The 17,455-nt window shown below is 34.5% G+C and overlaps 1 protein-coding gene across 5 annotated transcripts in view; it reads right to left on the bottom strand.

Moving 5' to 3' along the window:
• Positions 1 to 17,455, bottom strand: part of npr1b (natriuretic peptide receptor 1b) — a 55,568-nt gene that overhangs the window by 13,961 nt on the left and 24,152 nt on the right. For all 5 annotated transcript variants that reach the window (XM_062029790.1, XM_062029793.1, XM_062029791.1 and 2 more), the window contains 4 exons: positions 11,721 to 11,856; positions 622 to 716; positions 425 to 560; positions 271 to 355 (listed from right to left, as the gene is read on the bottom strand). In XM_062029790.1, the coding sequence (XP_061885774.1) occupies positions 271 to 355; positions 425 to 560; positions 622 to 716; positions 11,721 to 11,856 (452 nt within the window). The remainder of the gene's footprint in view (positions 1 to 270; positions 356 to 424; positions 561 to 621; positions 717 to 11,720; positions 11,857 to 17,455) is intronic.

The following is a 17,455-nucleotide window of genomic DNA, read 5'->3' as shown; positions in this document are numbered from 1 at the left end:
TCATTACAGAAGCTACAAAACTGACCTTCCTTTGAGCAGATTGAGTTTCTGGAGGATCACATTTGTGGGGTCAATTAAACGCTCAAAACGGCCAGAAAAAGAGAAATTTCATCTGAAACTCGACAGTCTATTCTTGTTCTTAGAAATGAAGGCTATTCCACAAAATTGTTTGGGTGACCCCAAACTTTTGAACGGTAGTGTACTTCAAAAGATTGTTTTCTCTGGACATTTCTTTATTGGAAAGGGACAATTCCAGAACAATTGTCTCACCTGTAGATGAAGATGGCGACAGTGAGGCTCATGGTGAGGATGAAGACGACCACAATGGAGACCATCTGGTGGATGGTGATTGTTTCTGTCGAATCAAATATCACGTTAGGAGACGCAGCAACGTGTCAGCGTGTGGTGATGATTGATGCATTACTGGTCAGGCAAACAGGATTGTCGTTCTTGAAGCCGCACACGGGAATGTCAGGGGGACAAACTCCACCCAGCCAGTGTAGCGACGTTCCCGGAATGGCAGTCAGCTGCTCCTCCAGACTGTTGTACACCAGAACCATCTGGAAAGAACAACAATCACTGAAAGTGTGTGTGCGTGCGTGTGTGTGTGTGTGTGTGTACCTGGAAAGCACTGTTGTTTGTGTCTATCATGTCCCACAGAGCAAAGTCAGTCTCTCTGTCTCCATTTTCGTCCAGCTGTAATGTCCCAGTCACACCTGAGGACATGAAGGTCATGTGTGTTCATCTTGCCGTTCAACTTCTTCACCAAGAGCATCGACAACAATAACATCAACAACCAAAATATCAACAATAACATCAGCAACCAAAGTATCAACAATAACATCAACAACCAAAGTATCAACAATAACATCAACATTGAAATCATCAACAACATTAACAATAACATCAATAAAGAGAACAATAACAGCAACAATAAAAATAACAATAATACTTACACTAACAATAACAACATCAACGTTATTAAATACAACAACAACATTAACATCCACAACATTAAATATGATAACATTAAATATAAAAATAATAACAACACTATCAATAACAACAACATTAAATATAACATTAACAACAATAGCAACAACATTAGCTATAAAATCAACAACGCCAACAAAATTAAAGAACAATAATAACAAAACTAACAATAACAACATCATCAACTTTAAATATTACAACAACACTAACAATAACATCAACAACACTAACAACATTAAATATAACAATAATGACAACACTAACAATAACAACATTAAATTCAACAACAACTTTAACAACGACACCCACAACATTAATTAAAACAACAATAACAACAACAACATTAAATGTAACAAACAATTAACAACAATACTAACAACATTAAGAATAACATCAATACCAACAACATTAACAACACCAACAACATTTAATATACTAACAATACCAACAACATTAAATATGACAAAAACAAATACAACAACACTAGCAACAACAAAACAATCAACAACATTAAATATAACATTAACATCAACATAACAACATTAAATACTATATAACAACAATATTAAATATAACAACAACATTAACAACATCAACACCAACAACATTAACAACAACGCCAAATACCATTAAATACTGTTTAACAACAATAATAACATTTACACTAGCAATTACAAAACAATCAACAACATTAAATGTAACAACGATACCAACAACATTAAGAATAACATCAACACCAACAACAACAGTAAATATAAATCAAAAACATTTAAAACAACAACAACATTAACAACAATACCAACAGCATTAACATCAACACCAACAACATTAACAACAACACCAAGAATATTAAATATAAATCAACAACATTTAAAACAACAACAACAATACCAACAGCATTAACATCAACACAAACAACACTAACAACAACAACATTAAATACTGTATAACAACAATAACCACAACATTAAATATAACAGGAACAACACAAACAATAACAATATCATCAACAATAATAAATATAACTATATTAACAATAACATCAACAACTAAAACATTAAATATGACACTAATAACAACAACATTAAATATAACAACAACACTATCAATAACAAAATCATCAACAATATTAAATATAACAACAGATTTAAAAACAATACCAACAACATAAACAATAACATCAACACCAACATTAGATATGTCACAATTATGCCAACAAAATAAAATACTGTGTAACAACAATAACAACAACAACATTAAATGTAACAACAACAGCAACACTAACAATAGCAAAACCATCAATAACATTCAATATAACAACAATATTGACAACACCAACAGCATTAAATATGACAATAATAACAACATTAAATACAACAACAACACTAACAATGACAAAACCATCAACAATATTAAATATAACAACATTAAAGACAATACCAACAACATTAACAATAACATCAAGACCAACAAAATAAAGTATGATAGTAATAACATCATTAAATATAATAACAGTAAAAATGACACAACCATCAACAATATTAAATATAACAACATTAACAACAATACCAACAACATTAAGTATGACAATATCAACAACATTAAATACAACAACAACACTAACAATGACAAAACCATCAACAATATTAAACACAATATTAATAACAACATACTAAACAATAACATCAACACCAACAACATTAAGTATGACAATAATAACATTAACATTAATAACATCATCCTCGCTCATCTATGCGGACTGGACACTGGCCGAGAGTTGGTGGGCGGCCGAGGGTGGAGTCGGCTCTCTTGGTTGCTTTGTTGGGTTTGCTCCTGTCTCTGGCCATGCTCCCTCCACCCCAGCAGACGATAGGGTGGAACACCGTAGAGGCCACCACAGTGTATATGTTTTTTTTAATGTTTTACTTTTGTGGCTGTGTGTAGAAGTGGCAGATGGTTGCATCAGCTCTGCTCTTTTAATGTATTTAATGTCCAGAGGTGGGACCAAGTCATTGCTTTGCAAGTCACAAGTAAGTCTCAAGTCTTTGCCCTCAAGTCTCGAGTCAAGTCCCGAGTCAAGACAGGCAAGTCCCGAGTCAAGTCCAAAGTCAAGACTGGAAAGTCTCAAGTCAAGTCACAAGTCCTGCATTTTGAGTTTCGAGTCCTTTCAAGTCCTTTTAACCACAGACTAATATTTTTACACAGATTGTGTATGCTTTTAAACGGCTGTATTTATTTATTAAAACAAGTGCATTTGAAATAGCAGGAAAAAAATAGTACTGACATTGCAATTCATAATAGCTCTATTAACCAGTCATTTTAATAGTTTAAACAATTTTAAACATTTAACTCATTCCTTTACAGAATAAACACATTTGCAAAAACAAGTGCAACTGTACTTATTTGTACAAAAGTGTTAACATTGTATTTCCATGGCATATTGCATTCTAACTAGTTCCACTGCAGTTTCTATTCTGTTCTTACCTTATCTCATTGATCTCATCTCATACTGTATGTGTGTTTATGTGTGCGTACACATGAAAAACATAACAAATACATGAACATAACAATGAACAAAGTTGTACTTTTTAGATGTCAGGGCCCTATGCAATATGTACACATATTCTTAATATAGTATACATTTTAACTGACCTTTATTTGACTATGTTTGTCTTTTTGTAGGTGGCTAAAATATGCGGTGCTGCTGACCGCCGTCTAACGTTATGTTACTGTGTGTGATACATTGACTAACGTAACGTTAAGTATAGGTACCTCATGCAACCCTGCTTAAAAAAATCACTTGACAAAAAGTATGAATAAGGAAGCAAACTGCAGTGGACGCAACATATTGCTGTGTTTGAAATGATGTTATAACCATAGACATCTTATAAGTAGACGCAGTATTGGTTGCTGTGACGCGAGCAAATTGCATCTTGAAGTGGTGATGAGGAGCCGGCGAGCAGCCTAAACTGACAGTTGACAGGTAGAAAACAAAGATGCCGGGCTGGTGTTCAGCGTTTTCATGCTCAAATGAGCGGACTGTTGAAAATAGGAATCGGGGGATTACTTTTCACAAGTAAGATTTAACATTAATGTACTTTTGGTTGTATTTTATGAAAATAACATTACCACAGAGTTAAGAAGGAGCAAAGATCTTCAATATTTGTATGTGAAAATCACAAATAAATCTTCTGGGGGAGGATGACCCCCCTACAGGGGTTTGGTTTACAAACTTTCAGCCCCACCTAAAACAAAATTCACCAGCCGCCACTGATTATGATGCATTCTCATTTTAGGCAAAATATAAGACAATACTTTCTTAACAGTATAATTGTAACCAGGAATAAGTCTTCAAGTAACAATATTCAAATACTAACATTGTTGGGTAAGACAGCATTTGGATTTATTCTGAATCCAGTGAAACAGATTGGTGGTTTCAGCTGATATAAAGACTTTCAGGTGTTTATATATGTTTAAGTATTTGGCAGACGCTTTTATCCAAAGCGACATACATAAAAAATACATATATAACAATCACTGTAAACATTATCATTTAAGGGAAGAATGTAATACAAAATATCAATACAAAGTGTCAAGACAGAATAAACTCTCTGCTGCTGCAGCAACAGAGATACGGTCTATAAGATATATAGATATCTAATGTATTCATACATTGTTTATGTAGGATATACGCATTTATATATAACGTAATTATATTGTTTCTTCAACTTAAAAATAGCTGACCGTTTTTTTCCCCCTTCTCTGGGCTTATATTCCCAGTTTTGATCTCGGACGTCTGGTCACTTATAGCATATAAGAATATTCTATTACTGTTAAGCAAACTATGAATAATAAAACATGTGTCCGTTATCATAGCTACACGTATGACAAAAAAGCGCGTGAAAACGAGTGGTATTCAGTGACGTAAAATGAATTAAATGCGCTGACAGTTCATTGCTCCTGCCAAATGAATTGCACTGAGTGGAGCGGATCACCACTCCAAGATGGCGGCCCCGCGTCTCGTCTGCGCCAGTAAGCAGTAGCGCTCGATGCTGCGTCTACTTATAAGATGTCTATGGTTATAACGTTAGCAGTGAGTTTACAGCCTCACTGATTTAACTACACAGCAAATAAAAGTCATGTTACTTAGCCAATAAACGTTAGCTTACATTCAAAACTTACCCTTCTTTGTGCAACTTCAAATGTCGAACGAAGTTGGAAGTTGTTGCGTCTCCGTCTGTAATATTCGAACTGCGTGATTTGCATCCGGCAATTCGTTTTTTGTTGACCAAGTCGTAGTTTTTATACCCGAACGAAACCAACTTTGGTATAAATCTTTCTCACTGGCGCGTTGTTTGACAACTCTTGTTCATTGGTTGTCCTGCAATTTGATTGGATGAATGCTGTGTGATGAAAACAATGTAGATCTAATTTGATTGGCTGTTGTACTGAGAGCACACACGCTGACACGCAGCACACACGCTGATAGACAGACACGTACAAAATGAAAGATACGGAGCGCTCCCAAATAACTTTTTAAACTTTAGGTTTTGGGGAAAGTAGCAAGTCATGTCAAGTCAAAAGGCTCAAGTCCAAGTGAAGTCACAAGTCATTGATGTTAAAGTCTAAGTCGAGTTGCAAGTCTCTTTACATTTTGTCAAGTCGAGTCTAAAGTCATCAAATTCATGACTCAAGTCTGACTCGAGTCCAAGTCATGTGACTCGAGTCCACACCTCTGTTAATGTCCCTTGTGTTCTTTGATGTTTCCCTCTTACACATATGTTTATGTGTACTATGGCTATGAGTTTTTTCTTCTTCTTTGGCCTCAGTCTGGACCCCCTCTCCAGGGGCCCAGGCTTGGACTGAATTTTTTTTTTCTCACCCTCCACCCCAGCGTTTACCTGTTTCTCACCTTTTTTGTAAGGGGCGGCGGAAGTTGGCAGACCCGTCAGCGATCCTGTTCTGTCTCCCTGTAATGTTTGTCTGCTCTTTAATGGGATTGTGCTAAAAATCTTAATTTCCCCTCTGGGATTAATAAAGTATTTCTGATTCTGATGATTCTGAAATACAACAACAACAACACTAACAATGACTAAACCATCGACAATATTAAATATAACAAAATTAACAACAATACCAACAACATTAACAATAACATAAACACCAACAACATTAGATATGTCAATAATAACAATGACATTAAATATAACAACACTAACAATGACACAACCATCAACAATATCAAATATAACAACATTAAAAACAATAACAACATACTTAACAATAACATTAACACCAACAACATTAAGTATGACAATAATAACAACATTAAATATGACAACAGCATTAACAATGACACAACCATCAACAATATTAAGTATAACAACATTAACAATAACAACATACTTAACAATAACATCAACACCAACAACATTAAGTATGACAATAATAACAACATAAAATATGAGAACAACATTAACAATGACACAACCATCAACAATAATAAATATAACAACATTAACAACAATAACAACATACTTAACAATAACATCAACACCAACAACATTAAGTATGACAATAATAACAACATTAAATATGACAACAACACTAACAATGACACAACTATCAACAATATTAAATATAACAACATTAACAACAATAACAACATACTTAACAATAACATCAACACCAAGAACATTAAATATGACAATAATAACATTAATTATAACAACAACACTAACAATGACAAAACCGTCAACAATATTAAATATAACAACATTAACAACAATGCCAACAACATTAACAATAACATAAACACCAACAACATTAGATATTTCAATAATAACAATAGCATTAAATATAACACCCCCCGCGACCCTAAAAGGGACAAGTGGTAGAAAATGGATGGATGGATAACAACAACACTAACAATGACACAACCATCAACAACATTAAATATTACAACAACATCAACTGCTAACTTAGACAAACTGTATTGATCCTCAAGGGAAATTGTTTGTTTGCGCAAGGAGGACATGAGGACAGGAGACGGGCCATTCGACACTGCTGGTGCAAAAATGTCCCGCTCCCATTTCATCAAGACCCGGAATGGATGCTGAACCTGAGACCTGTTGCCTGGCAACCGGCAGCTTGTAAATCAAAGATTAGGAACATTACGTCCGCTGTCTGAGCGGGACGCTCAACAAGAAGTGAACACATCAGTAAAAGAGCACAATGAGATTTGGCCAGGGGGCGGGGCCACTGCAGAGGTGAAGTGACGGATGTCCTCTGGGAGGACAAAGAGACATCTGTGACACATGACGCTCTGCTTTTACACGATTACATTGCAGCTTCTTTCTGGGGTTCAAGTGGCGCACAGCAGGGGGCTGACAGTACAAGCGCTGGGATTACGCAGACATAGGCTCCGCCTCCTTGTGACTCTTACTCGCCATGTGCGTTATTAGGTATTATTGTCTCTCATTTTGTCTCCAGCAATGTTCAAATTCAGCCTGAAAACTCTTTCATTACTGATTTTAAACTAATTATGATTGTTTTTATGATGATTGTATTTTCTGATATTGTACGTGTAATGGTGTGTAATGGTATGCAATTATGTGCAAAGGTGTGTTATACTACTGTATGTAATAATAAACAGTAATCATGTGAAATAGTGTGTAATAATGAGTCATGTGTGTTATGGTATGTAATAAAGTAATATGATATAGTGTGTAATAAAGTGCAATAGTGTTATTTTTGTGTTATGTAATAATGTGTAATAGTGTTAAACATTTTGAATAATTTGCTATAGTGTGTAATAAAGTGCACTAGCGTGTTATAGTGTGCAATCGAGTGTCAAAGTATATAATAATGTGTAATAGTGTGTTATAGTATGTAATAATGTGTAGTAGTGTGTTATGCAATGTAATAATGTGTAATAGTGTGTTATAGTATGTAATAATGTGTAGTAGTGTGTTATACAATGTAATATTGTGTAATAGAGTGCTATAGTATGTAATAATGTGTAGTAGTGTGTTATGCAATGTAATAATGTGTAATAGTGTGTTATAGTATGTAATAATGTGTAGTAGTTCGTTAGAGTATGTAATAAAGTGTAACAGTGTGTTACAGTGTGATAGTGTGTAATTATGTGCAATAGTGTTGTGTATGTATTACGTAATAATGTGTAATAGTGTAGAAATGTGTGTTATGTTATGTAATAAAGTTTAATGGTGTGCATTAGTGTTGTCATATGTAATAATGTGCAATAGTCTAAACATGTGTAATTACGTGTAATAGTGTAAAATAATGTATAATGGTGTGCAATAGTATGCAATGACGTGTAATATTGTGTAACAATGTGCAATAGTGTTGTAGTTTGTCATAAAGTGTAATATAGTATGTATTAATGTGTAATAGTGTTGTAGTATGTGTAATAAAGTAATGTGTGTTATAGTATGTAATAAAGTGTAACAGTGTGTTGTAGTATTTAGTAATTTCTAATAGTGTGGAATAATGTGCAATAGTGTTGTAGTATATAATAATGTGTAATAGTATGTAATAACTTCTAATAGTGTGCAATAAAGTGTAATCATGTAGAATAATGTGTAATCCTATGTTATTACATTATAATGTGTACTAGTGTGTAACGTGTAATAGCACATGTAATAAAGTGTAATAATGGGTAATAGGGTGTAATAGTATGTAATAATGTGTTATAGTGTGTAATATTGTTTTAGTGTGTTATAGTATATAATAATTTCTAATAGGGTGTATAAATGTGCAATAGTGTTGTAGCATGTAATAATATGTAATAGTGTGTAATAGTGTGTAATAATATTTAGTAGTGTTGTAGTATGCAATAATGTGTAATAGTATGTAATAGCGTGTAATAAAGTGTAATAGTGTATAATAATGTGTAATCTTATGTAAAGATGTGTAACAGTGTGTAACAGTGTGTAACGTGTAATAGTGTGTTATAGTACATGTAATAAAATGTGTTAGTGAGGGATAATGTGTAATAGTATGTGGTAATGTGTAATAGTGTGTAATAATGTGTAATAGTGTGTTATATGATGTGTAATAAAGTGTAATGTATGCAATAGTGTGTTATATGATGTGTAATAAAGTGTAATGTATGCAATAGTGTGTTATATGATGTGTAATAAAGTGTAATGTATGCAATAGTGTGTTATTGTATGTTTAATAAAGTGTAATGTATGCAATAGTTTGTTATAATATGTAATATTGTGTAAAAGTGTAGTAGTTTGTTATAAAGATGTGATAAATTGTAATGTATGTAATAGTGTGTTATAGTATATAATATTGTTTAATAATGTGCAATAGTGTTGTAGTATATGTAATAGTGTAATGTGTAATAGTGTATAATAATGTGTAATCGTATATAATAATGTGTACTAGTGTGTATAGTGTAATAGTGTGTTATAGAATGTGTAATACAGTGTGTTAGTGTGTAATGTGTAATAATATGCAATAATGTGTAATAGTGTGTAATAATGTGTAATAGTGTGTTATAGAATGTGTAATGAAGTGTAATGTATGCAATAGTGTGTTATAGTATGTAATATTGTGTAACTGTGTAATAGTGGGTTATAAAAGTGTAATAAAGTGTATTGCATGCAATAGTGTGTTATAGTATGTAATATTGTGTAATATGTACAATAGTGTTGTAGTATATAATATGTGTAACAGTATGTAATAATTTGTAATAGTGTATAAAAATGTGTAATCAAATGTAATGTGTACAATTGTGTAACGTGTAATAGTGTGTTATAGTACGTGTAATAAAGTGTATTAGTGTGTAATAATGTGTAATAGTTGTAATAATTTGTAATATGTAATGTTTAATAGTGCGATATATAATGTGTAATTAAGTGTAATGTATGCAATAATGTGTTACAGTATGTTTAATAAAGTGTAAATGTGTAATATGTAAATGTGTAATGTGTAATAGTGTGTTATAATATGTGTAATTAAGTGTAATGTATGCAATAGTGTGTTGAAGTATTTAATAGGGCTGCAAATCTTTGGGTGTCCCACGATTCGATTCAATAGCGATTCTTGGGGTCACGATTCAATTCAAAATCGATTTTTTTCGATTCAACGCGATTCTCGATTCAAAAATGATATTTTCCCGATTCAAAAGGATTCTCTATTCATTCAATACATAGGATTTCAGCAGGATCTACCCCAGTCTGCTGACATGCAAGCAGAGTAGTAGATTTTTGTAAAAAGCTTTTATAATTGTAAAGGACAATGTTTTATCAACTGATTGAATTAATGTACATTTTTTTAACTATTAAATGAACCAAAAATATGACTTATTTTATCTTTGTGAAAATATTGGACACAGTGTGTTGTCAAGCTTATGAGATGCGATGCAAGTGTAAGCCACTGTGGCACTATTATACATTTTTTTAATTTTTTATAAATGTCTAATGATAATGTCAATGAGGGATTTTAAATCACTGCTATGTTGAAATTGTAACTAATATTGATACTGTTGTTGATAATATTCATTTTTGTTTCACTACTTTTGGATTGTTCTGTGTCGTGTTTGTGTCTCCTCTCAATTGCTCTGTTTATTGCAGTTCTGAGTGTTGCTGAGTCGGGTTTGGTTTTGGAATTGGATTGCAATGTTATGGTATTGCTGTGTATTGTTTTATTGGATTGATTAATTTAAAAAAAAAAAATTAAAAATTAAAAAAAATAAATAAATAAGTAAATAAAAAAAATTACATCGATTGTTTAAAAATGAGAATCGATTCTGAATCGCACAACGTGAGAATTGCAATTCGAATTTGAATCGATTTTTCCCCACACCCCTAGTATGTAATATTGTGTAAATGTGTAATAGGTAGGTTGGAGTTCAAATCCCAGCCGAGTCATACCAAAGACTATAAAAATGGGACCCATAACCTCCCTGCTTGGCACTCAGCATCAAGGGTTGGAGTTGGGGGTTAAATCACCAAAATGATTCCCGGGCGCGGCGCCGCTGCTGCCCACTGCTCCCCAAGGGGATGAGTCAAATGCAGAGGACAAATTTCACCACATCTAGTGTGTGTGTGACAATCATTGGTACTTTAATCTTTAATCTTTAATCTAGTGTGTTATAATATGTGTAATAAAGTTTAAGGTATGCAAGAGTTTGTTATAGTATGTAATATTGTTTAAATGTGTAATAGTGTGTTATAAAATGTGTAATAAAGTGTAATGTATGCAATATTGTGTTATAGTATGTTATAATATGTAACAGTGTGTAATAGTGGAGTCATTTTGTATTATTGTGTGTAATAGTGCAATAGTGTGCTGTTGTGTGCTGAGCCGCACGTCAACACAAATCGAGTCAGTTCATTGTAACAATGATGGATGACCGATGATGACGGACACGTAAGACGGTAAAAATACGTCAGTTTGAAGAGCAGAACAAATAAAGCTTGGCCATCGCGTAGCTACTACCTCAATAAACACACACAAACACACACATTTGAAAGGTCAAAGCTAGTGTAACAAGTTAAACTTGATTGTAGAAAGTGTGTTTGTGGGCGAGTGCGTCTCAGTGCTCCACAGCACCAAGCAGTGGGCCATGATGGAACTACTAGTACATGCATGACCATTACTTGTTACATTACCATCTTTAAGCACTGACCAATGCTAACAATGCTAATGCTAATGCTTGGATACACGTGCTGAGAAGAAGAAGAAGAAACCTTGAAAAGTTCTGTTCCACATCCTCCTGGTGACCACTGTTCCCGGGGGCCGCATTGTGGGCACAGTCATGGTCTCGTTGAGCGCGTGCGTGTACAGCATCAGACCGTCATAGAAGCCTCCAGCGATGATGTTCATCTGGCTCAAACACAAAAGTCACTTTTTAGCACGCTAGCAGCAAGCATTCTGGTGTGCTACCTAGGAATCCCGCCGGTCCACATGGACTCCAACGGTGCCATGTTTCGGTATCTGGGTCACGCCCGGCTGCCAACACAGCACTTGGGCACTTAGCGATCACTCAAGCAGCACTGGGAGCAGACTTAGCCCAACTACCAACTAAGTTTTGTAATCAATCAGAAATATCCAGCAGCTAAAAGGCGCCAAACACAGGTAAGTGTGGGGAGTGTTTTGCATTTTTCCCATCATACATTGCAGTGGCTTTAAATCGGTGTAATTTTGAATTACATTTTTTTACAATATGTGCAATGTTCACTGAGCAGATGTTGTTATGTGTGACCATCAGTGTTGGGACTAACGCGTAATTTCTTATATTCAGTAACTCAGTTACCGTTACTACATGATGCGATACTACATAAAAAATAACGTAAAATAACGCAGTATCAGCTAGAAACAGAAGATCTGAGTGTGTTTTATGGGAGCGCTGCAGTGTCGTCCTTCTGAATGTTCTTGTGTCACAAGCCGGAGGCGCGCTCTGTGTGTGTGTGGGTGTGGGTGTGGGGAGGGGAGGGGGGGCATGTCTGTGTTTACTAACAACGGAGCCGCAGTCGAGTGTCTTAACATGGAGATATTCTCACTTCTTTTTTTTTGTCGAGCACAAAGAAAAGAACATTTTAGTTGAATGTAAGTTGTGTCTTGGATCAAAGATCCCGTTTACTGCCCAAAACAACAATTAAAATCTGCCTGGTTAGGCTTTGTGTATGTCACGTGTGCCTTCCTTAGGTGAAGCCAGGTTTACAGCTAAGTTGTAATTATGCTGTTTGTTACTTATATATGTTATGTTGCAACTATTTAAAATAGTTTTGTCAATTTGTTCTGGCCTGAAATAAATCGGCCCTTTGTAACATATCTTTGTCTTTGTGTGTTGTATGTAGACCACATTGCTTAGCAGAGTTCAGTGATGCAAATGCATGTCAAGTTGATCAACAGATTGTATTATTCTCCAGTGCAATAACAGTACTGAAATGAAGGCTAAAAGGGCATTAATGGGAGCTTTTTTTTTTTTTTTTTAAAGTTACTTTTCACAGTAACGCATTACTTTTTGGTGTAAGTAACTGAGTTACTTTTGAAATAAGGTAACTAGTAACTGTAACTAGTTGCTAGTTTTCAGAAACTAACCCAACCCTGGTGACCATGTGTGTTGACCTTTTGTGTTGGAAAGGCTGTTTGGATTGGGTCATACAAGTAAATACTGTGCACCCTCAACGTAAAATTCATGGCCTTTGGCCTGAGTTACTCACATTGTCCACAAGGCAACGCCAAATTTGTAGCAATTAGACCAGGGGTGTCAAATGTACAGGTTTTATCTGCCAACCGGGAAGAGTTTGCGAAATTTTTGAATGAAAGAAACATCTGTTCTAAATGTGTCCACTAGATGTCACAATAGCAATTATTTGTATCTTTGTAGATGATGCTACATACATATATATAAAAAAATAAACCACATGATGATAGTGCACCAGTTGAGGAAAATTAACAAACTACATAAATAATAGGGCTGCGAATCTTTAAGTGTCCCACGATTCAATTCAATATCGATTCTTGGGGTCACGATTCGATTATAAATCGATTTTTTTCCGATTCAACGCGGTTCTCGATTCAAAAAAGATATTTTTCCTATTCAAAACGATTCTCTATTCATTCAATACATAGGATTTCAGCAGGATCTACCCCAGTCTGCTGACATGCAAGCAGAGTAGTAGATTTTTGTAAAAAACTTTTATAATTGTAAAGGACAATGTTTTATCAACTGATTGCAATAATGTAAATTTGTTTCAACTATTAAATGAACCAAAAATATGACTTATTTTACCTTTGTGAAAATATTGGACACAGTGTGTTGTCAAGCTTATGAGATGCGATGCAAGTGTTCTTTTTTTTAATAATTTTTTTTATAAATGTCTAATGATAATGTCAATGAGGGATTTTTAATCACTGCTATGTTGAAATTGTAACTAATATTGATACTGTTGTTGATAATATTCATTTTTGTTTCACTACTTTTGGATTGTTCTGTGTCGTGTTTGTGTCTCCTCTCAATTGCTCTGTTTATTGCTGTTCTGAGTGTTGCTGGGCCGGGTTTAGTTTTGGAATTGGATTCCATTGTTATGGTATTGCTGTGTATTGTTTTGTTGGATTGATTAATTCAAAATAAAAATAAAAAATATTTTAAAAAATAAAGAAAAAAAAATACAAATGAAAAAAGAAAAAGTCGATTTTGAAAAATGAGAATTGATTCTGAAACGCACAACGTGAGAATCGCGATTTGAATTCGAATCGATTTTTACCCACACCCCTAATAAATAACATCCTGTAATTTGATTTTGATTTTTTTTTTTATCTTAACAGATTGAAAATGAACACCAATGAGTTGACTGATGAACATTATCACATCATTTATTCAGAAAGTATAAATAACGACAAATAAAGATAGAATACTATTAACCGCAACATGTAAGCGTAAAAAAAGAACAACAACATTATGATTTGTACATTTTCAGAATGTGCTTGCTCTATTTTTAAACAAATAAAACAATCGTAAGTTGTCTTTATTTTCAAGTTATCGTGCCGTGATTTTACCAGTCCGGCCCACTTGGGAGTAGATTTTTCTCCATGTGGCCCCCAATCTAAAATTAATTTGACACCCCTAAATTAGATTGTGAGCTATTTCAAATAAAGCTGTTGCACCCCGCGGGCCAATTTCTTTATTAAACTCGTAACGACTTGCGGGCCAAGCTGAAGCCACCCCTGACTTACAGTATGAACACTTTCTGGGGCAAAACAACAAACCATAAACTATACACTACTGCCATCTAATGTTTTGGACATGCAATTGTAATTGCAACTTATTGCCATGAGTACATACAACATAGAAATATTATAATAAAACACGCATAATCAGCTCATTTCTAAATGTTGCAATAAAAATGTAATATAATTTTTTTTCATCTATTAATATTTATTAACACACACAAAAAGTACTGAAAATTGGTACTGTTGAGTACCGGTAGCGATTCCCAGGTACCGGGAATTGGTACCGTATCGGTTCCAATGTGAACGGTAGCCACCCCTTGTGGTGTGTGTGTGTTAGCTTGTTTATTGCTGTGTTTGTGTGCGATGTGTGGGAACACAACACAATCAGCAGTAAAAGATGAATTAGTGTGTTTGCTCACAATTACGTGTGTGTGTGTGTGTGTGAGAGAGCGCTGTTCACCACATTAGTGTCTCTCAGCTGTCTGCTACTGATTAACTGGCTTTACAATCTGCCCACACACACACACACGCACGCACGCACACATGCACACACACACACTGTGATAAGGGACACGGTGTAGTGCAGTAATGTGATTACTTCTTTGCAGTACAGACCAGAGTGGCTGATAGCAGACTGTTGTAAAGATGAAGTCATGTTAGCTTAGCTTTTAGCACAAATTGTCGTGTGTGTGTGTGTTTGTATTTTTACCCTACTTGAGACATCAAGAAGGAAAAGTACCCTCCATATGAGGACCGGTGAACAAGTTAGAACCGAAATCATGGTCCCAATACGGAAAACCATTGCATCTAATAGAGAGCCAAATGCTATAGTCTGTGAACATTGCTCCAAAGTCAGGATTTTTTATTTCATTAATGTGCATACAAAAGTAAACATTGACAGGTGCAAAGGCAACAATATATGATAAAACAAGACAGCAGCTTAAGAAGGACTTCCCTATTCATCCCCGTAAAAACCTGCCAGGGTGAACAGCTGATTTTACGACTTCCGGTGCTGACGTAAGACAACCCGCGTCCCATATGTGACCATAGGATGAACAAATACACTATGGTACTAAGACTATAGTGGCCATTGACAGTTAGCTTCTACAGCTGGGTTGCACAAAGTGCGGCACAGGGGCCATCTGTGGTCCGTGACTCGTTTGTCATCGGCCTTAAGCACATTACAAAAAAGACAAAAAATAGAGATCTCATTTGCACCCCTGGTGGTGAAATCTATCAAAATTAGGGTGGTCCCAAAAAGGAGGGATTTTTCAAATTGACTGTGTGTCGGTTTTAAAAGTGCTCCCCCTCTGGTCAACATATGAAATAACAAGTGTGTGTAAAAATTTTAAGTGCTCCCTCTCTGGCCAACATATGTAATAACAAGTGTGTGTAACAAATTGAAATGTGCCCACTTTAGCCCAAATTTATTAAAAAAATAATAAATAAATATGTACTGTATATAGAGACACTGTAATAACTTGAAGTAAATAACGAAGATAAAAAAAACAATTACAAACAAACAATTTAAAAAACATTTTTTTACTTTTTTTTAATCTTTTATCATAGTATGTATATATTATTAATGTTGTAAATACAAATCTTTATATATCTAGAAAGGGTGGTTCTAAAGAGGTAGGCATTTTTCGAAGATATCAAGAAGGTAATAAATACAAGAATGTGTGTGGGTGTGTGTGTGTGTGCGTGTCTGTGTGTGTCTTCTGGCAACACTTACTTAATGGGGACATCGCTCTGTTTACACAGTCACCTGTAGGGGACCTCTGACGGTATGGGGACAAAAAAACAGGTCCTCTAAAGGGAAACCTTTTTAAATGATAGTCAGATCCATTCTAAAGATGCCTAAGTGATTTTTAAGCTTTGGCCCCAAAAAATAAATAAATAAATAAAATAAAATAAAAAAGCTTTGGCCCATAAATTTGGAATACTTTGTTTACGTGTTTCAAATATTGGTAAAAGAGAAAATGAATTTTCTTGAAAAGTGAAACATTTGTTATCCTGGCATTAATAGTACTGTGATTCTGTATGGTATCCATCCTTAGTTAAAACTAATATATTTTTCCAAAAACAAAATCTGGTTTAGTGTTCCTTAGGATGACATTTTCATACAGCATGATAATCAAACATTATTACCTTAAAATATGATTCACATTCTGAATTTTCCATCCTTCTATATATGGTAGTTGGAGATGCAGACAGCTTCATTACTGCTAAATAGCAGTTTTCAGTAATGTCACAGAAGATGCAGGATTTGCTTTAACATTTAAGTGGTGAAACTTCCTATAAGAGGACAGCTGTAGTGCTTTATTCTGACCATCATGTCATATTTAATTTGAACTTTTTATATTATTTTTATTTTCTAAATTTTTTTAAATGGTCCTCAGTAGTCACGTACAAATTTGTGTGGATTATGCAAAATTATTTAAATTTGGTCCCCATGAACCATATTAACTATTTTTCCCCAGGGTCCCCAGTAAGAATGATCAGCACATTATTTAATCAACCCAGAGATTTAAAGACGTGTATGAGCTAACTGGGCAGTGGCCATTTTACCTCATTTTCTTTATGCCTCCACAACCTGTAGAAAGGGTGGTCCCCACAAGTGATGATCAAAAACTTGGTCCCCATTTCAAATGATAACCAGTATGTGTGTGTGTGTGTGAGTGCGTGAGTGTGTGTGTGTGTGTGTGTGTGTGTATGAGAGGACATGAGACAAAACACAAGTAAA

Source organism: Entelurus aequoreus, linkage group LG20 (genome assembly GCF_033978785.1).
Source record: "Entelurus aequoreus isolate RoL-2023_Sb linkage group LG20, RoL_Eaeq_v1.1, whole genome shotgun sequence".
Lineage (NCBI taxonomy): Eukaryota > Metazoa > Chordata > Actinopteri > Syngnathiformes > Syngnathidae > Entelurus > Entelurus aequoreus.
Note: the sequence above shows the minus strand (reverse complement) of the source record. Positions and strands in the feature narration are given on the sequence as shown.